Source organism: Syngnathus floridae, chromosome 3 (genome assembly GCF_059516105.1).
Source record: "Syngnathus floridae isolate MCC-2025c chromosome 3, RoL_Sflo_1.0, whole genome shotgun sequence".
NCBI lineage: Eukaryota > Metazoa > Chordata > Actinopteri > Syngnathiformes > Syngnathidae > Syngnathus > Syngnathus floridae.
In genome coordinates this window covers 14,527,081-14,549,764 of record NC_142415.1, presented here as the reverse complement: position 1 = coordinate 14,549,764, position 22,684 = coordinate 14,527,081, and the positions used below count along the sequence as shown (strand labels likewise).

Here is a 22,684-nt window from a genome sequence, read left to right as displayed (position 1 = left end):
AGGAAAGACAGCGAAAGCGCCATGCTCATACAGTTGCGTTTACAGTAATCTTCAAGCTAGGCAGAGACGTTACTGATTTTCATTTATGTTCAAACTAAATGCTATAACTGACAAAGATGAAATCAATAGTTTCTGCTTTTGTCAGTTCACAGTTTTAAAAAACAAATTTCCAAGGCCGTTGTCAGAGGAAAAAAAGACATGTAATGCGAGTTTTAGGTAGATGATCACATAAGCCATGAAATTTCATGACAGCGCAGGTCAACATTGTATTTTTCAATCCTACTGACCCTGCTGCTTAGTCAGAAGGACATTCCACTTTGCCCTTCTTTTAAAGTTGTTTTAAAGTGTGAGCAAACACAGTTTTCTGTTTCAACATTGTGAGGGTAAAGGAGTTTGCCAATTCTTTAGAAATGTGTTTTCAAAAACATTTATTATTTGGTCATTTTTGGTCAGTTTTTCAACTGAATATATTTATATGAAGGTGGTGAAGTTATTCAAGTGTAAAAATGATGAACTAAAAATCTATGTGGTACTTGTGTCCTCAGTGTTTGTTGTTCGAACTGTTTATGTAACAACCATAACACTCAGTAGACCACAACAATCATCTACCCTGAACAAAGGGCTCGGTGACGTTCCTTTGCATTTCTATGTATTCAGAGCACACTGCGGGAAGGTTTGATTCAAAGCACATCTCCTTTTAAACACAGGTCTCACTTCATGATGACCATGATTTCTGAGAACAACCCAAAATATAACTTACCTGATTTGATCTTGTTCTTTGCATTCATTTTCTTCACTCATGATTGAACCAAAAAACATGAAAAGCCCATAATTGCCACTCTGCGGCCTCGGGTTGACAGATTTACTTAGGCAGAATGGCCTTGCTTTTTGATTTGGACTGTGCAGCAGGGTAACTTAAAAAAAGTTATCCAGGTAGCAGGCTCGCTTTTAACAGGCGGCAACTGACTCAGTTATTCCATAAAAGCATTGGATTTTGTCTCTTATTCGCTTTAACTTTAATTGATTCTGTCTCTCTTAAAGCTCACCCTAATCCACATACACCTTTATAATTTACGTTTTCTCATACTGAGCTGCCATAGCATCAAAACAAAAAGTCCTCAGACTATTAACAGGACACAGGGTCAAAGATGCTTTATTGGCTATTCTTACAAGGCAGCAGCAGAAATACATATACCGTCACGCATGCAGTCACACACAAAGGACTGCCCATATGAACCTGGGTTCTTTACCCATTAACTGTCCGAAAAATCATCACAATGATCTAAATGATTACTGCGACTGATAGCTATGATAATGAATATTTATATTTTTAATAATTGAGGTGCAAAGCAGTGTCTACCTTCTCCTCCAAAAATACCCTCCCTGATTCTTTCAGATGACTACCTCTGACATTAGCCTAAATGAGGGAGTACCTTTGTGCATGCACCGCACACAGCAGTCTGGCAAACACAAGGCTGTATGGTCACCGATGTGTAACTAATCACTTGGCTGAGACACATGAGTCCTTTTATTGTCTCGTCCCGACCTCGCTCGGTGCCGTCAGGGCTTTGAGTTTGTTGGGTCTAAGCAGGCGCCATATATGCACAGGCAATGGTTGGTCAGTTGAGTGTGTATAACGCCACTCAGATGCTTGACTTCGTACAATTAATACGACAATTAGCCTTTTTGAAATGTAGTAAGTGCATTGCTATCTTGGGGCGCTTTTAGATTTGTTGTTAGCTAACTTCATGTTGCAGTTGCACCACATGACCACTGATGCGAACAAAATCTGTCAAGCTCTTTTATAGTGGAAAATGCGACTGATGTCAGGGCCCAAATCCCTGAAGTAATAAATAAACAGTTTAACTCTAGATCTCATCAAACGGCTTCTTCTTGTCCCACACACCACCCCTAAAGTTTTATAGAAATTAAGTTTAGGTGTAATTGCTGTGTAAAACTCCAGTGGTGGCCTCAAACCTTTCGGTCACGACATATCTACTACATACATACTTTATGCCTACAGCAGTTATTTTCAATCCATATTTTTCCATTTGAACTAAGTCTGATAATCTGTCTCTTCCTTATCACCTCCTTTTCATCTTTTCATCTCTGGTCTCTCCTGTTGCTCTTCTCTTCCTCCCTCTTGTCAACTTATCTTCCTCGCCATTTGCCCCTCTTTTTCTTCCTGTCCTAGTTCTCAGGGTCTCATGGTGAAGCTTTGTCTAATTACCATGCCAGTGTTTAATTGGAACAGCCTACACAAACTGATTAAACTGAGTATCCTTTAAATATAGACAGACTATTTTATACACGCACACACAAGCACATGCACGCATGCACACACACTGGGATTTGGATGCACTTTACACACTCAACAAGTTAACACGCTCCAGTTGTACAAGCGCACATAACACAACAGGGTTAGAACGTGTAGATTTTTTTTTTCATGCTGTTACTTCACTGACTGTGTTGCTGCCCTCTTTGTGGAGCCCAGGCATGTTGGCCTCAGCCGCAGATTGATTTTTGGCCCAGTTAGACCACAAGCGCCCTGTAGCTGCTGCCATTCTGTCATCCAACAACTGGCGACAACTCATGTTCATCAAGGATAAATAAACATAATACTCACGCACACAATCAAATTAGGTCCATTTTGTTATTGAAATAAATTATGCATTATTTATTCATTAATCAGAGGTGTGTGTGTATAGGCTTTATTAAAATCATATGTTGCATTGTAATTGGACGTTGATTGTTTTTATTTATCTTGTGTCATTAACTGAATGTTGTTAATGTCTGAAATTTCATGGTTCCATCTTGGCTAGGTCTCTCTTGCAAAAGAGATCTCCAATCTTAATGAGACCAGGTTAGGCTTTTAACAATTTGTCTGGTCCCTTCCGTTGCAAAGGTCCTTGATAACCATGCTAGACATGCAACAGCTGACATCCTTGAATCTAACTCCAAATAATGTGAATAATATAAAGCGTGGGAACAGAGACCTTTTTGGGCATCAATTAAAAAGTAATCAAATTTAGACAAACATTCCATTTTTTAAAAACTTTTCTAGATATTGAAACTTAAGGGAAGGTACTACATTCCGGTCTTTTAAATAAATATTTTGTCAAAGTGAAATCTCTTGATAGAATAACATCACTCATCTTTCTTGCTTTTTTTTATGTTTCAGTCCTGCCCAGCCACACATGTGGCACCCCCGGACTCATTCCGAATGGAGTCATCCACGGAGCACGGTACAACATTGGGGACAAAATCCGTTACAGCTGCGAGTCTGGTTTTGTCCTGGAGGGACATAATATCCTCACTTGCATTGTATCACCGGGCAGCGGAGCACAGTGGGATTTCCCTTCCCCGTTTTGTAGAGGTAAGTGCACTTTGCCTTTCTTTATTTCTCATCCTTGACTTAGATAAGCAGTTATGGCATCTCCCAAAGGAGATCTGCTGGTAATTCTTGTGGAGGATATATCCCCAGAAATAGCCCTGAAGGTATATAAAACTAATTGCCCGGGTCATGGGAATGGAGGGACCAGATCACTAGGTCACAGGCTGGAGACGGATGAGAAGCTTCTGTGTATTGATTCCCTAAAATTACAGTAAGGTCTCGTTTAAACAACTGTATGTAACAAAGCCTCAGTTGGAGTCTCATATCCTGACACAATGCCCCTCTAATGGTCAATTAGTCTGCAAACAACAAGAAACCTGTGCGTGTTTCTACTGAAGAGACACATGAAGGAGAAGAATTCCACATCTCAGCAAAATGCTTTTTGTTTAGTTTCCCTTCAATGTGATTTGATACCTTGAATTCTTAAATGCCTTCAAATAGTTTCCAGTAAGGTGCTTATGCATTTGCTTATACCCATATTATACTATATTATTACTAGCTATTTTATTTATATATTTATTCATAAATTCAAATATATATGAACTTTCTATGATTCTATGCATAGTATTTGTATTATCCTAAAAAAAATGTTTAGTAGACTCAAATAGTGGGGCTGGTGTTATTTCTTTTCTTTTTTTTTTTGCCATACTACAATAAAGTCTCCTTTCACATCCACTATAGTAGGTGGCAGTGGCACTCTCATTTTAAGAGAGTGTCCAAAGAATCTATCCACTCATTCATTATCATTCTTCTCTCTCCAGCGGAGGGGGCATGCGGCGGCACGTTACGAGGCACCGCAGGTTCAATAACCAGTCCCGGCTACCCCGCTGAGTATGACAACAATCTGGATTGCACGTGGTCAATCCTGGCTGAGCCCGGGGACACAATAGCGCTTGTCTTCAATGACTTCTTGTTGGAAGACAAGTATGACTTTCTGGAAATCAGCGGGACGGAGGCACCCAGCATATGGTGAGAAGTGTTTCTGTGTGCACGGAAAATGACAAATCTTTTTTTTACCAGTATGTAAAATGGTCGTTTATTTAAAAACACCCACAACCTGGCCTTGGTCTGTAAATACAATAAAATAATACTACTTTAGGTATGAGAAGGGACTCCATTTTTAGTAACTTATTTGTCATGTAAATAATATTAAAATAGTCATGTGTTTGTCTAGAAATACAATGAATAGATAAATTAACACACTTCATTTGGAAACATTTTGTAAACTCATCATTCTAGAATGGCCATATAACTACTTGCTCGTTGTTTTTTGTACAAACGTCAACGAAATTTTTCGTGAGTGCCAGCTCAAAACAACTTTGATGCTACACAACGTTCCTTATTCCTTATTTGTTCAAAGCCCAAAGGGAAACTGACTCCTTTTTCACTCCTGTATACAATATTTGTGTTTCAAAACTGGCAGTTTGTTCCAGCAGCTGTTACATTTGTTTCCCTCATTTCGTACAATCTTTGAATTTGTGCCTTCGTCTTCACTCACGGCGTAATGCGTTTGAGCAGAAGTGTCTGCCTGCTAGTTAAGCATGCGGTCTTGCTGCTCCATTAAGTTGCTGAGACAATGTCGAAAGGCTTAACAAAGTCTCGTGTCCATTGTGTCAACAACAATATTGACCGTGAGGCGCATTTATGTTGGAAAAATAACATCAGCAGTCTTTACGGTGATTTTAGGCTTTATTGAGACCGATTTTCGAGTTTGTTCATAAATCGTCAATTGATTGAGAGGATGTTGAAAGGCCTTCATTCCCGAGGGTCCTCATTAGCCTTTCGTGACACCACATTTTCCTCCTCTTCTTCCAGTAAGATAAATGACTTTGTGTTCAACTGATAAAAATAAATTGCTTTCATGAGAACATAGATTAAATCAGTTAAGAAATCTTACAATACACATAATTCTTCTCCAACAAATCCATAATCCTCCGCAATGCGATAATTCATCCAAGGCTTATTTCCTTATTTCAACGGTGTCCTCACAGCTGTGCAAGGTGACATGGCATTTGGTCTCGATCGGTAAATACAAATATCAGTGAGAGCAGGTGTTTGCATGCAAAGGGCAGAGAGGTTTCTTCTATGCTCTGTAACTCTGACGGTATGGGATTTGTATCTTTATTTATCTATCATCGTCTTCAGTCTCCAGATAAAGAAATATGTCGTCTGCTGAAGAAGAAAACCTGATTGTGTGTGGTGAGATTGGAATTGATTGGTGGACAGATAAATGGGCGGCGTGTACGTGGCTCAAGAGGATGGTGCTCGACGGAAACAAAAGGATGGGCGAATAATTGCGTGTTTAGTCCTGTCGCAGAGTTGAGCAGTTACACATCAAGCATAGCGTTCTCATGATACCATTTATGTGTATGTCTGCATGTCGGTGTCAGGTCTTAAGTGGCCTGCTGACAGCTTGAGCTGTTGCGTGTTGTCCCCCAGGCCCTGACAGATAGCGCACACACGTATGCACGTACATACTCGCCTGCCTTATCTGTGAAAGCTTACGTTCAAAGACCACAATCACCGAAGCTTCTCCAGTGCTGGAGTTGGAGGGTCGCCGGCGTAGACAGGGGCCGGTCTATTGAAGGCACAGTCGGTGAGATGGAAATCATCGGCTTCAGCAACCAACACCTTTCGACTTGATAGAATATTGTGTCCCTAGTGTCCCCTAGTATACAACTAGTAGCTTTTGTCCTGCAAGGCACAATAGCACAATTTCAGGATTTAAATAAAGATACGATACCACAAAGTCTATGCATAGGGACATTATTGCCGGGATGTTTATGGTAAAGTCGCAGTGTGTTTTGAATTATTACCCATTTGTTGATTTTGTTCATTTATTAAACAAATAGATTGTGTAGCGAAGATCATTAGTGTATATCATTTTTGATCATGTGATCACATGTTTCTGTCATGTTGGATGCCCAGATCAGGAGGATAGGGTAGACTTGAAACACAAAGACTGGGAGCCTGACTTTTTTAAAAATTAGTATCTAATCATGTGATGTCAAGTACGTATGCTATAAATTGGCCAATATGGTTTCATGTGCTAACATGACAGCTAAAAGGTGAACACGATTTTAGTGAAACTTTGGATGCAGTGGTCAAGAGATGACACCGCGACAGTGGCTGTCATAAACGACTACAATCCATACACAATTCAAGTATCTCTCACTACCTAATTGAGTGTGAAATGAAGTGGAAATAAAACTGAGACTGTTTTTGGCTTACTTTACCTAAAACAGCATTAACTTTGCTTCACATTTGCCTCAAGGCTGGATAGAGATTACCACGATGGGAGTCAACAGAATGCTACATTTCTGACCTATATACAAATACATTCAATACAATACCATGGCAACAACCAACCAATATCCAACATAACTTGAATAGAGGAAATGGAGATTTTGACTCAATGTACAGTATGTGACATGCGAGTTCTAACACTGCTAACTTACCTTAAATGAAGTGTATGGAGTTTGGCTCTGCTTATTTGAGAAAGCCATCGCCATGTTCCCAAGTAACTAAGTATGTAGTTTTCTCCAGACGTGGGATCAAGACATGACTGACTGCTTCTCTGAGGGATATGGGCAGGTCATTGTGAGGATGATTGACACATGACAGGACCACGATGACGGTTTGTTCCTGTTTACTGGGAGTTTTTTTTCTGATTGGTTGTCCCAAAAGCAATTTCCTGTTCCATGTTTCTGTCTATTAGTTGGCAGGTTCAATGTCACGTTGACTGGCTGTCACACATGCACCCTCGTGCACTGCTACACAACACACACACGCACACACACACACACGTGCAGGCAAGCGCATACACACATGCGTAATTGGACTGGGCCCATTTGGAGTTTTTTTTTTTTTTTGGACCAACTGGTCAAATTGAAATGTTTGTTTCGTTCTTGTCAGAATGAAATTATGGTGATTTTTATTTATCTCCATTTGTGATGACCATACCTGACCCCCCCCCCCCCCCCCCACACACACACACACACACACACACACGCACACACACTAAACTGAAATCCTCATTGTGTTTCCTTAGAATTGCAGAAAGTGAATTGTTGGCCTAGTGTGACTGAAACCAGACTTTTGAAGTATGTGACTGCATTAGTTCCAATGGAGTTCTACAAAATTGAATTCCTGATTTTTTTTTGATCATCGAGCGCTGATGAGTTTGTGGCATTATAGGTCCGCTGGGAACCCCCCCCCCCAAAATCTATTCCAGTTGTACTGACTAAAAGCATTTTTTATATGAACAAAATTAGGGAGATTGTACCTCAACTAAAACTTGACAGCCAAACTTTTGATCTTTGTTACAATTTGTAAAAGAAAATTAATTGTCCCGTGAACGTGCATAAATCAGATCACAATACATTGAACGTCAGAGCCTTCCAACCTGCACAATCAACTCTCCTTCTGGCCATCCCATCTTCTCTTTTTATTTCTTTTTGTTAGCACCTTCCTCCCTTCTTCCTCAGCTCCCCAAGTCTCTGTAGTGCTACTTTATTCAACTGGATGGCTGGAGCAATTAATCATATTTTGTTCCCCGCTGTCCACTACATTTCTCACACTTATTGCACCACACTTGGCAGCACTAAAACCTCAATAATTTCCCTTAATCTAAGGTAAAATCACTGAGATAGTCAACCATTTTATACTCATTTTGAAAGGTAGATGGAATCTCCAAATGTTCACATCAAATGAACCCATTCCATTTCCATCTGCTTTGGACTTTAATCTAATTTAAAAACACTAGTAGACAATTATTAATTTGTTAATGGAGTCACTGCTGGTAATATGATCAAATTGTTATTCATAATATATTCCTGTACAACAGCTCTCTACTGTAAACTCATTATTTTCTAATTTTCAAAAACTCCGACTACTATTTTCCCGTTGTGCCTTTCATTCCGATGACAATACAACTTAAATAGTGAGTTTATATAGAACCAATAATTATCAAAGCCCACTTTCACCAATGTGTCCACCTTAGTCAGCCTCCAATTAAAATTCAAGTCCATTTTGAAGCCAGACATGCTGATTCTCATAACACACAGATTGTGGATTAATGAATCAACAATAGCACATCATCTGCAAACAGAAGAAATACCAACCCAATATCCCTGCAGATTGCCCATCTTTGTTAATAACAAACAGCAGAAAGTCACGCACACGTCAATCAGCATCCACTTCCCTGCTTCAACCAACTTGATTGCTTTGAGACCTCGTACTCCCAAAGGGAGATGCTCAGAAACATTCCACACTAGCTCAAACCACAAGGAGCGATTTGGAAAATATTGGTACACCTTTAAATGTGGATCAAATTTACATCTTTCAAGTTTATCAAGAGCAAGAATCCCATTATAGTACTGCAAACATGGTACTGTTCTCCAAGGGAAACGTTTGGGCTTGAATCTCGGTCTGTCAAAATTCGCAGCCTCTAATACTGTCAACAATCGAGTTTGAAAAGGGTTATTGACTGCATGTAAACATAGTCGATGATAGAAATTGACAGTATCATTGACAGTTGTAAACAGTCTTCCTGTCCACTTTCTCCTACTAAAGCCATCAGACTCTAACAGTGGTTGGTAACACATCTTTGATTTCAAAGAACAAAGTCTGTACGCTAGTATCCATTTTCTTTACCATACTACATGTCCCTCTGCGGAGGCTCACGCCCACCAGACTTTCAATAATTGTAATAACTATACAAAAAAAAAAAAAGAGATTACGGCCAATCGGTAGGGTAAGGGCCAAAACAACAGTATCTTGAGAGTATTACGACGCTTCTCTAATTAGTTTATCACAAGTGAAGCCAATTGCCTAGAGCCGTAGTGATGGAAATATTTCTTTTCCACCTGCCTCTTCTCTCCACCCTCCTTGTGTAGTCTCCCACTACATCAACCTCCCCATCCTGCATTTTTTTTTTTTACTTCCTCTCTTATTTGTTATGTCCAGACTCATTTACACTTCACAGCCACTGTAACCTCTCTCCTGAGGTTACTTCTCCCAGTCTCTCTGTCTTTCTCTCTGTGTTCATCTGTCTCTCTCTCTCTCTCTCTCTCTCTCTCTCTCTCTCTCTCTCTCTCTCTCTCTCTCTCTCTCTCTCTCTCTCTCTCTCGCTTTCCTTTCTCTCTCTCTCTCTCTCTCTCTCTCTCTCTCTCTCTCTCACTCTCTCTCTCTCTCTCTCTCTCTTTCTCTCTCTCACACACACACACACACACACACACACACACACACACACACACTCAAACACACACACACGCACACACACACACACACACATTGATTTAAGTGATTTCCACCCACTCAAGCTCACTTTCCAACTGCCTCATGTTCTCCTCATCTACCTCTGCCTCTTTTTAAATGATATGGCCCCTGACATTTATTCCTGTTTTCCTACAACCTGCTTGATTACTTCTGGCTTCAGACAGATCTGCACGTCATTAGCTTGCTCTGTTTCTCCCTTTTCCTCCTCCAAGATCCATCTTTGGTCACCTCTCATTTGCATCTTCTCCTCAGTTCTCCTCCTCCCTGACCTCTTGTCGCTGTCTCACTCCAGTGTCAGGCGGCTGGCCAGTCCAAATGAATAATGGAGCAGATGCAGCATATCTCACCGCCACCCCCCCAGTTTCTGTCTTCATGCAAAGCTTTACTCTTTAATGCATTTCATCTTTTGGTTAGCTATTTAATGACTTTATTGGACTCTTTAAACAACTTTATACATATTAAAAGATCGATCTGTTGCTGGTAGTCATGTCATGTCATTACATTTGGGATGAATGAAGACCATTTTTTCATTTGGGGGTGGTTCAAGCTTTAATTGGTGACATCACTAATACATTTGCTATGCATGACCAAATAGAACAGAAGGGTAACATCATTCATTACCTCTACAGTATTTTTTCTGTTTTAGGAGCTTCAGGTTCTTCACCCCTACAGTTTAACAACTTGTTCTTGTAATGATGAGGGAGGAGGCTGCCATGCATAGTTTCTACCAATAACTGAGTATCTTTTTCAAGGACACTTTGACATGATCTGCGAGGGAGGACCTGATGAGCCTGTGATCATGAGATGGCATCTTACCCCTGCCCAATCTCATGGGCATTAAAATTTACAAGTTCCATTGTGCAAATGTCTCTTGTACACAGTGACAATCCTTGCCAAGAACCGACTCCTAATCTAACAAAACACTTGTTCAGATGTCACATTATGTTTAACATGGTAATTCTTGCGTATTCTTTGGAGAACCAGAAGTGTCACATTCACCACTGTCATTTTTGTTTGAATGAGCTTTTCTAATAACTGAACTGAGCAGCTTTCAGATATAGATAGTCACATTCTCCCTGAAGTGTTGCTTCTCAACTTGGCTTGGGAATTTTAGATGCCAGTAAACAAAAAAATGTTTGTATTGATTCAAAGCAAAGAGGGCAGGTGGTGATCTGAAATTAAGCAAACATTCAACAAAACGTGTTGTTCATTTCCAACCAGCTCTTGATTAAGCTAAACGGAAACTCCATCCATAAATGTTCTTCTTTTACAGACATTCAGATCACAGGACATTAGTTTAGCACGGAAGCCCCTGTGTAATCCACAGTCCGTGACCAAGGAACATAGAACAACCTGTAAGATCAACCAGTCCATCTCCCACTACATCTTAAATGCCTAATGTAGAAATAGGAAGATGGTTGTGCATTGCCCTATTTATGACTTTATCAATTGACCTCTAACACTCCACATTTTTACATTTATAATGAGCAGGTTGGCTCATGGCATCACACTGTTGACACAAATAAGCTTGCAGAGCAACCCCTGCAGAGCACCAGCTGGTTGTTTTCAGAATTCATAGTATTATTTGGAGGAATTTTCTGCTGTTAAAAAAGAACAAATACAAAAAAACTGAGCTATACACATTTCATCTCAGCAGGTCTTCAAGTGATTTACATATCAAACATTTTGAGATTGGCACAATGGAGTGTATATATACTATATATATAGATATATATCTATATCTATATATATATAGAGAGATCTATATACATCTCTCTATGTATAGATCTATATATACAGAGAGAGATCTATATAGATCTCTCTCTCTCTCTCTCTCTCTCTCTCTCTCTCTCTCTCTCTCTGTCTCTCTCTCTCTCTCTCGCTCTCTCTCTCTCTCTCTCTCTCTCTATATATATATATATATATATAAATATATATATATATATATATATATATATATGGTACATTGACTGACCTTCAAAGTTTTATATAAAAAGTCTAAAAATGGGGCTCATATCTCAGCTGATAAAGTGTTCTTATTGACTCAAGAGATAACACATTTCTGGAACCATTGTGGACTAGATTTCTGCTGCCATTAGGCTTACACAGTGACAGTGTCATACTTTTGTTTTGTTACTTATTATGCCAGATTTTCTTGAGCTGTCTTTTTCATTCCTTTTGTTTTGGACCTGATAACCTCCTCAAGTATGTATCTCTTGTGATAAGCCCTCAATAAAGTTCTTTTAATATTTTCAAACAACGTCTTATTTCTGACCTGTCCCTTATCTGTGCATGTTTCTCTTCTTCATCTCCGTTTCTATCTACCTGTGATATTATTAAAGGGCAGTTAAAGTGACTCATATTGCTAGAGGGAGGGTAGTAGACCATTGAATTTCAGCAAGCCTGCAGTCTATACATCACTTCCTATTTTTTGACTCACTGCACCGCTTGCTTTGCCCCATTTTTGGGTATTTTTTTCCTCTTCCGTGCCTCTGTCTTCCTTGGTAAGGAAATATACGAGTAGCTGAAGCTGATGTAAGACTTACCATCGACAACCAACTCAGTCTCAGCAGTGTTGCTTAGAAAACTGTTTTGAAGGATGGGAACTTTGATTACTTTTTAAGACTTAGTATTTCACTTCTTGTATTTTCCCATTAGTTTCCAACTCTCCAAGCATGGCAGTGCAGCACAAAACCATCACCAATTTTGACACCAGCAGAGATGTATTCATTTTTTTTTTTAATGTGTGTATGATTGTAGTTGATGTTTGCAGAACAGAATATTTGCTGAGATCTATTTTTAAACGATTTGCATTTATAGTGACCACACATTAACCTTCATTACATGTTGCTGTAAGTTGTTTAGCTATTCACTGCAAATGTCCATTGAGATTCCAGTTCATTGTTTGACTATAAAAGATGCCTCCTTAAGCATGCAACTCTTAATAGAAAATAAAAAAAAACAAAAAAATAATGGAAAATAAATAAATTAATTAAAATGTAATAAATAAATTAAATAAATAAATAAATGCACTTGATTCTTTTCAGGCTAACTGGTACAACCCTGCCCTCACCAGTGATATCAAGCAAGAACTGGTTGCGGATACACTTCACCTCAGACAGCAACCACAGAAGGAAAGGATTTAGTGCTCAGTACCAAGGTATGTTCTACACAAGTACACACAATGAGACTAGAAAGCCTATAAAATGTATGTGTGTGTGTATGTATGTGTGTGTGTGTATATATATATATATATAATATATATATATATATATATATATATATATATATATATATATATATATATATGTTTTGTTATGGTTATGCACTTGTTCACTTAGCATAATGCAGTTAGGTGACCTTTACATTGCAGGCTTTATTCTCTGCTTAAAATGTGGCCACACTCATGAGTGCTATACCTCCATGTTCACCATGCATAACATAACAGGCAATATATTGAGTGATCTCACTTTCTAGCTAAATGCAAAAGGGCGCTCACCCTTTTAGTCACACATGAAAACATAAAATACATATAAGCACATGCTTGGCTTACTACCTATTTAGTTCATATTATTAGTATTTCCTGTGACAGGAGCTTGAAATGGCAGTGTTGATTTTGCTTCCATTTGCTCTTATTGAGTGCTTGGATGGACATAATTTGCATATTAAAGTCCATCTGAATGGATGAAATTAAATAGTGCATGTCCAAGTCCTAGTTTAGTTTGCCTTTCTTTGCAATTGGTTTTTATCATTATAACATCCTGTTTTTGTCTTCTATCTTCTATGTCCGTATGAGAAAGTTAAATTTGTATTTCCATGTTGAGTGTTCTCAGTGGAATGCAACTTGGTTGCACCACTGATTTTTGTGTTATCCTCTGTAAAGCCGTTAAACGAAATAAAGAAAAAAAATACTGTAAAAGGAATGAATTTCAAAGCTGATCTCATTTTCTTTTTCTCTCAAAATTAGCTAAAAAAATTACCCTTTACAAAGATAATAATGCTCACTTATAATATACATTTTCATGGAGGTATAACGTATTGGGTTAAAATAAAAATAATGCACTGTAGTGTGGATTTTTCTGAATCATGTTGAGAATCATTTAAACAATTTGACTACTACTTATTTCACAACATAATGGGGAAAAATATTAGAAGCTTCTTAGTAGCTTTGACTGTGTCAATGAATTGAGCTTTATTATCTTGGTGAAAGCAAAATTTTTCATGTAGCGCTTGTATCAGATCTCATTACATTTGTAATTGTGCGCTTAAAGTTGTAGTCAGTGATCAAAGTTTTGATAGGATAAGGAGTTTATCAGCAAAAATGTTTTTTTTTCATGTTTTCTCTAATAAAATGAGTTCTATCACTTTCCATCCCTTCAGTGAAAAAAGCAATAGAGTTGAAGTCCAGAGGAGTGAAGATGATGCCCAATAAAGACTCCAGTCACAAAAATGCAGTCTGTAAGTAACCCCCCCACACACACACACAAACACACACACACACATACACACACACACACACATAACCACACACACAGTCACATGGGACACAATACCATTTTTCAAAAAAACAAACATAATAATAGCTTAGAGAATACTATATTACAAATAGTATCAATCATGACAAATGTTAGTTTATCTCATAGTCTGATATGACACATAGTATTTGAAAAATATAAATTCCTCCAGAAAAAAAGAAGCAGCTATTTTTGCTTGATTACAGTGCGTACTGTTTATAAATGTGGCCCCTGCTTCCTTCACACAATGAATGGAATCTATTAATACTGCTGGTATGACATACCATTTGATCCCAAATAGTTGCTTATTTACACACCCAGCAGTTGCAGCATAATGGAGCTGTTTCCCTTTAAGCCAAAGAAAGGAAATCCAATATCACCTCTCCCTAAGTTGCATTTATGGTCTCTATTACCTCCTGGGGGAAATATCAGACCTCAGCCTGCTCCACAATGCTCACCGGCTTGTCCATAAATAAGTCTGTTTTGCCATTTGGTGCTTTGTAGGTGGTTGAAAGTGGGGGTTTTAAGGCCTTTTTTGTGTGGAAACGAGCCGGATGCTGTTTGTGATAACGACCCGATGGGAACAGTGACAGACTAGCAAAACAGCTAAGTCAGTGAAAAAAAAAAAACATCTAGATAAGAGAAATGAGAGGTCTACAGCAAACAAACTACTGCTTTTTTAGTGCTCTTTTTGTAAAGGCACTAAACATTCGCTATATCTGCTGAATCTTTATCAAATAATCTGCTTTTACAAATGTGTAGTATTTAATATTGTCTATAGCGGGGTTTATATGTTATAGTGTTTTGACTGAATGTTTAAAATCTTTGCTTTCTCTGTAGTTTGACAGGAATCCAGTAAGCAATTTTCTCAGAAAATTCATGTCACTCATATGTGTACTGTACTACATGGAAAAAAAGAAAACTTCTTATAGATTTTAAATATTATACTGATTACATGGCAGTAATTTAGACTTTATTTAGTCATTTTAATCATGAAAAACCATTCTATGGAATTGGATTTCTGCTAAGGGACATATTGAAACACTATTTAGGTCATTTGATATATATCTTTTTTTTAATTTTATGGAATTTTTATGGCAGACCGAGCTCCTGCCCCAAGTGTTCCTCAGCTTTCACCTTCATCGTAAAACCCTTGTCAATAAATCGGGCCATTTACATGCTCAGTCAAGCATGTGCTGCTGCAATTATCATTTGCGTGTGCGCGTGTGAGTTAATGTGCGTGTGTGACTTAAATATTTATCAATCTTGTGATGCCCGGTGAAGAGTTCAGATTATACACCGGCACCCTTTTGTAATGACTCTTTGCATGTTTCCCTTCGGCTATCGACTAAATTATTGCAGCAGGATACTTCAGAGACTTGGAGAAAAGTGGCTCTGGGTGTCTTAAATAAACATTCTCCTATTGTTTAAAACTAACTGAGCTCAGTGCAGCTGCAAAAAGTCAGTTAACCTTATGACTTGTGGAACATGATGCTCCACCTGGCCCATAGCTCACGGAATATTGCTCTGATAGGATTTGGGTGTGATATTTAAGTAAAATTACAGCGATCTCCACTGTGTCCTGCATGTGTTTTAAAACACCCCCCTAAGAAACCATTGCACTAAATTACAAATGCACAGAAGAAAACATGCTCGCTATCTGTAATAATACGATGCCAACGAATAAGGATAATAACAATTGAACGTGTTGTCCGGGGATGCTTCAAGCTTCGAGGAGTTTAATATCTCATTCCAGGTCCACTGCTCATTAAAAGAAATAGCAGCGCTGTTGTAGTGGAGACTTAAACTGGACAAACAATGCATCGCACACTGGGTCAAGGGGTCTTGGATGTTAGCGGATGGAGGTCACTGGGAAACACAATCACCATTAAAGCATTATAAAACAGAGGCCAATTTAATTGAACATTGCATTATGACTCCCTGCAGAAATATTTTAGCTGTATAGCAAGGTGTGCAGTTTTCATGCAATTTATAATTATTATATCAACGCATTGAACGATGATGAGTTTTAGCTATTAGCAAAATGGAGTGCATATGAATCATCATCTAACCAACTAATTAAAACAACCTTTAGCCTACAATACAGCAGTTTGATCTGAGCAGTAGCGTAAAAAGTTTGAGAATCTTGTTTTTGTGTTTCCAAAGCTAACTATTCAGACCCCCTTTTGTTCCTAGCACATGTGCAGGCATGCTTTTGATGGGTTTGTTGTGGCAGACCATGAAATCCCCTGACCCCAACCCCATTAATCACTGTCTCTGACCTAAGAAATGGACTTTTGGATGAAAGGATGAAACTCTGAGGACTATGTAGAAAGTCTTCTCAGAAGAATGGAAGCTTTTATGACAGCAAATGTGAGTCCAGCAAGGCCATATTTTCTTTAGTTTTTCATTTCCAGTCGGTGTAATAACCAGGTGTTTTCTCCCATCTACTAGTTTGCTTTATTGTAAATTGCTTTCGGCGTGCATCTGTGTTTTTATGTGGTGATTAAGTGGCTGGTGTGTTCCATGAGCAGATGTCAGACAAGCGACTGTAGACATTAGTCTTCAACTTGACTGACCTGCGGAATAGGTGGAATAGTGGATGAAAGGCATCCAGTGAATCTAAAAACTACACACATTCCACAAACTCTGTCTTTATAATCTGAAGAGCAGCTCGAGTTCTTAACAGGAACACTTTCAGGCTATTTCACACACGCACGCACGCACGCACGCACGCACACACACACAGACTGTCTCGCTTTTTTGCTGTTTATCTATTTTGATCATTGTATGCACAACTGAATCTAACACTGCACTTTTCAATCATACAATCACCAAATGAGTACCTGTACTGAACTGAATTCAGAAGACAACAAATAAGATTCAATGGATGAGCATCACCATAAATCGGAGTCATGAAGTACAACTGAAGTAGTTACACGTGTCATAAATCTACGTTACTACAGTACTACCACTCACAGACTAGTTATTTTGTGGTGACAATAAATACTTAATGACATCCCACAAAACCACTGGCCCACCACATCCGTTACATCGACAAAGCATCCATCCATATCACTGCGCCATAGTTCTTGCCAACTTCATCATGGCCAGGGTAGCAAGGTGAAATCGGTAAATGTTTTGTTAAGGACTTTTTTCTTTTTATTACAACTTCACTATTCCAGCCATTGTCAAAATTGAACTAGTTGCTGCGGAGATTCTGGGCTACTTAGCACTCCCAGCATACCGTTGAGTCAGGTGGCCTCAAGCCCTTAAACCTGCTCTGGGGCTCAACACCATTAGTGCAGTGTCATGTTAATAGGATCATACTGCGTATGGGCGGTTATATCGGACCTATGTTAAAATTTCTACCAAGTAAAACAATGACATTTATTATTATTATTTTTTTTTTTTTTACTAATTAGTGTTTCTCAACCTTTACTGAGCCAAGGCACCCATTTTGCCATGGGGCAGCGTGGCTTAGTGGTTGTCTCCCTACTCAAAGGTTTGATCCTAAACACTCGTGACCATGACCAAGTGTCCTTGAGCAAGACACTGAACCCTAATTTGCTCCCAGTGGACCTTGTAGCACCTTGCATGGGAGCAGCCCCATTGTTGTTATAATTCTTAAATTAAACAAAACTAAAAAAACATTAACCCCACTTGATGAAATTATTTAGTGACCATTGAAATAAAACAAATGAAAATTCAACTTTAACATTGAAATTGTATTTGATTTGCTGCATTGAAGTGCTCATAAATTCGTTAAAGTGAAGAATCAATTCAGTCAAAATTCAACTTTAACACTGATATTGATGTTTATTACAAATTATTTTTATGTGCAGCTTTATGGCGGTCTCTAAATGCAGTTATTGATTTTCACAATGCAATTATTACTAATCCGAGGTAAATTAGTCCACCATCCAAAAAATCAAATGCAAGAGTAAGCATTGTTGATTTAAACGGTTGGAGTGATTTGCTGTATGGTTGCTGTGTCCATAAATCGACACCAAACAGAAAATTAATCACTTTTTATGATTTCTTAGAGAGTTAAGTTGTAAAGATGAAAGGTCTGGAAAGACACTTTGAAGATATGGAAACAACATTATGCATCATAATCTTGTATTTCAATGGCAAATGGTCTTTTAAGTGCAAATATGGGATTAAGTCAGTTTGAGAATTTTTGAAAACGGCCCAGCTTTTTCTCTATTACAATCTCATGCTGTTTGAATGAGCCGTATTTGGCAAATGAACCTTGTTAAAGGATGCCAATGAATGTCATTTGAACATGAGTGAGGGTGAAAGGGATGAGAGGAATGTGGCTGAGTGTGTGTGTTTTCCGGATGTGTGATGTGTTTTTGGAAAGAACATCAAAACCATGGTGGAGCTGCAAGACAGCTTGTTCTGTTTGCACCATATCCCACACAAACATGCATACAAATTGTCAATTCACTCACAACCCACAGCACGCAAATGCAGAAAATCGCCCATTCATCTTTGATGCCTGCATTTCTGAAACATCCGAATTGCTGTGTACATTTCCGATAAGGTATGGGTGAGGAGACAGTTTAAGAAGTAAACTTTCAAGTTGAAAGACGAAACGCCCCTCTCCATTCCCTCATTGTTTTTGTGTGACTATTATTGCTGCCATCGTGTTATTGCTGTTCTTCTGTGGAAAAAGCAGTAGAAATAGACAGTGAGCCTTTTTTGAGTGCGCTTGTGAGCGCACGAGATTGATTGACACCTCGTCAGTCGTGTTGTCTATCTTTGGTTCTTGTTTGTTTTTAATTGGTTGTTCTTCCAACGAACACGGCCGAGTATTTAAAATCAAAATAAAGATGTGGGACATGTTAAGGGCGATTTTATTAAACTATTTTTTGGGCAACTACTTTCAGGTCATACAGAAATTTTTAAGTCCTTCTTTAAGAAAATTGTCATGACATGGCTTATGTTGATTATTACATCCACATTTGCCTGTTGCTTTTTGCTCAGAAAAATATTAATTAGTAATCAGTAATTATCAAGCAACTCATCACATATTTTCATCAAAAAAATTAGAAACTTAATAACATTGAATGATTTGTTTTTCACTTGGATTTGTAGTCAGGCGATCACCTCCTCAGAGCTGCTCATTTGTCCATTTTTGAAGAGGAAGAAGGCTGGTTTTGTGCACGCCGAATCACCGTCACGCTCATATTTTGGAACCGTTACTGATGTGTTAGAAATAGCTGTGATTTCCTTTCAAAGAATTGTCAAATGTCTCCTAAAAAAAACATTTGTTCACGCTGCCACATTCAGTAACAGTTACTTTAGCTTCTGCTTTTATCGGGGGACCCAAACTCTTCTTCTCCTCCTTTTGTGGTCGACAAGATGTGTTTTATTTTGAATTTCAAATCTCACTAAATGTACCGAGATACTTTTCAACACATCATGTTCACCATGGCTTCTGGCAGATGAAGACATGCCTTTTGACTGCGACCGTCGCGTTGGCTTTTTGTCAACGTTTCATAGCTTTCCTTAGTGCTTTTGCTTTTGCTTTAAAATTGTGGGGTTTTGTTCACATCGGTGCAGCACAGTGATGCATGGATGCACCACAATCAAGCGGTATACAAAAGTGTTTTAATTAATAGGAATAACCTCCAACCAAAAGCCACACTGTAAGTTATTAGTACAACTATGTCAGAGAAAAAATACATCAAACTTTTTTTTTTTTTTTTTTAATGTTGGAGTTTTATATGTTGGGGATGCATGGTTTATAAATGTTGACATTTATATATCATTAGTTAAGGTTCATTGTCACAGCTGGGCAGACAATATTTTTTTTTATTAATTCTAGGATAAAACTGAAATCAGAAAAAAAAGAGAAATTTAGGCTCCGGGACACTAACTCTTTCCATTTCACACATATATACATTGGTATTGCTTTCTTGGTGTCTGTTAATGGTAATGAATGCATTTTTTTTTCCTCCCAGTGAGTCAAAGTGGCTTGGCTGGAGATGTGTGTCCAGATCCTGGAGTCCCCGACAATGGCAAGAGGATGGGATCCACCTTCCAGTGAGTCCACCTTTCATTGTTTTCCAAGCATCCTGAGATAAGGTACACAAGAAAAATTTACTGTTGAAAATGAATAATGCATCTGCATTAAATGATTCGCAAAGGTGTTTTACACAATGTGGTCACTGACCTTTAAGAAACTGAGAGCTCCTTAATGCAAACTGCTTTTAAATTGATACTCACTTATAGAAAAACTAATTTCAATTTAATTTATATTACCTTCATTAATGTATTTTTAGGGGCCACATTAGCCTATCCCAGCCGTCATACCAGTGGGATAAAAATAACTATAGATGTTGAATTCCTTATAGCAAAATATGGCCGAGGCTTGCTGCCTTCCGCCTCTTCCTTCCTTTTCATATTGTTCATGTTGTAGCAACAAGCAAATGGGTTTAATGTGTCAGAAAAGGGTGATTGGAGCAACATGAATGACTAACAAACTAAATCATTTGATGACTCATGCACTAGATGTGTTTGTGTCAACCAGCAGTAAAGGAGACAATTCATGATCCTCTTGTATGATGCAATTATCCTCAGAGCATAGCATCTGGAGCTGATAGTCTTGTCTTGTAATTACAAAAGACTCAAGGAAGGATTTTTTTTGGGCCCAAAAACGTTTAAATGATAATCATCTTTTATTCTCCTGCTCCTGCTGTTCTTCACTGTCATTAGTTACTATGGCTGCACAAATGTAATGGGGCTATTATTAGAGTCTATGCGTTAGTGAAAGGTTACTACCAACATATGCACATGTAGTTTAAGTGTGCATACATGTCAAAGCTGTGTGGATGTAATTGGTGAGCTTTGGCCTTCGTATCCACTTATCAAGCACTGAGGAGAAGAAACTGTTATTTGTGATGAGAATGAAAGAACAGAGTATATTGTGCATGAGAACATGTATATGACAAAAATCAAATTTAATCAGTGTTAATACACAATACATACACAGCTATGCCTGTTGCTGCAAATGTCTTGGCCAGTACTTGTATGTAAGTTGTATACTCTGCATGATCACAGAGAGATGTGTACGCAATATCGTGTTTAACAACAGGGTACAGCCCCTGAACAACGAGGAGCTACTGTCGGATCTGGGCCAGGAGGTAAACGGTTGTCTTTCAGCAGGGAAGAGACATTGAGCTTTTTAGGCAAGACGTCATGTGGACTTGTGCTGACATGGCTGACTGTCCCGTTCACATATAAGACAGCAGGATGTCTAAAGCATTAGTGAGTTGAAAACACTGACGAGGGACAAGAGACAAAGTACTGGGATCTTAAAATAAGAACTGAAAACACAAGTGTGAGCAGAGGAAAGCAGGCAGTAGCTCACCCATTTAGAATGAATACGTACTTGGTACTGTAATTGTTTGCAAATCGATTCATGTTTGAATAGACTTTAATTTATAAGACATCTTTGAACATCAGTGGCGGTAAAAGCTCGAATGGCAGATCCCCGACCCCACCAAAGACACGCAATGCTCATACCCTTTTTGTAAGATGACCGCCAATGCTGGCAAATCTCACACAATAGCATGACTGTGTTTGACATTGCTTCTGTTTTGTCTCTCAAAATAGAATCGGCTCCAGCGTCCAATTCAGTTGTGATGACAGCTATGTTCTTCAAGGATCCAAAAGTATCACGTGTCAGAGAGTGACGGACACGTTGGCAGCCTGGAGTGACCATAGGCCCATCTGCAGAAGTAGGTTTTAACACCTGCCGTCACCTCCATGAAACCGTCATCGAAGACATGATTTACTGCCCTGTACTGTACCTGAAACTGTATCCCACCGCGAGTTTTCATAAGACAATTAAGGACATTTTCAAAATGATTCTTTTACCTAGGAGGAATTATTCATCCTCTCCATGGAGAGGATGGACATTAGAAAGGTCTCACATAAGAGCAACAATTCTCAATATTGATTGACAATGTTAGAGCTATATTAATTCAACAATTTTACTATTGTGGTCTAATATCTTTCTTACTATCTGAAAAATGGTAATCACAATAAGATTGAGTGTAGTTCACGGCACCAACCTACAATCACAAAAGTACACAAACGTTTTTTTACCTCTCTGACATTATAACTAAAAGAGATACTATAATTTATTTCTATGTATGTAATCACATTATCAAAGCACGTTTCAGGCAAATCTTATTACAGCGTGTACACACACACATCACACACACACATCACTCTTGGCTTGCATTACTTTTTATTGGTCAGAGCACCAATGGCCTAACATTCATACCATTCATTGTAGGAGTGGATTTTGAGGAATCCATTGTTTTTGTGAGGCTGACATTGGTTTATTGTTATTATTTGCGCTGCTAATATTACAGAGACATGATATCATTTACATTCAGTGCTTTGCTGATTGCACGGCCGCTTGCAGCGTGAGTGTCAAAGCAATGATGCAGGGGCTCTCACTGCCCACGTACTGACT

The 22,684-nt window shown here is 38.5% G+C and overlaps 1 protein-coding gene across 3 annotated transcripts in view; it reads left to right on the top strand.

Annotated features, from left to right (window-relative positions):
* LOC148400706 (CUB and sushi domain-containing protein 1-like) overlaps nt 1–22,684 on the top strand; it is a 276,392-nt gene that overhangs the window by 152,060 nt on the left and 101,648 nt on the right. For all 3 annotated transcript variants that reach the window (XM_088370818.1, XM_088370816.1, XM_088370817.1), the window contains 6 exons: nt 3,182–3,376; nt 4,156–4,363; nt 12,721–12,833; nt 14,054–14,131; nt 20,160–20,241; nt 21,814–21,938. In XM_088370818.1, the coding sequence (XP_088226944.1) occupies nt 3,182–3,376; nt 4,156–4,363; nt 12,721–12,833; nt 14,054–14,131; nt 20,160–20,241; nt 21,814–21,938 (801 nt within the window). The remainder of the gene's footprint in view (nt 1–3,181; nt 3,377–4,155; nt 4,364–12,720; nt 12,834–14,053; nt 14,132–20,159; nt 20,242–21,813; nt 21,939–22,684) is intronic.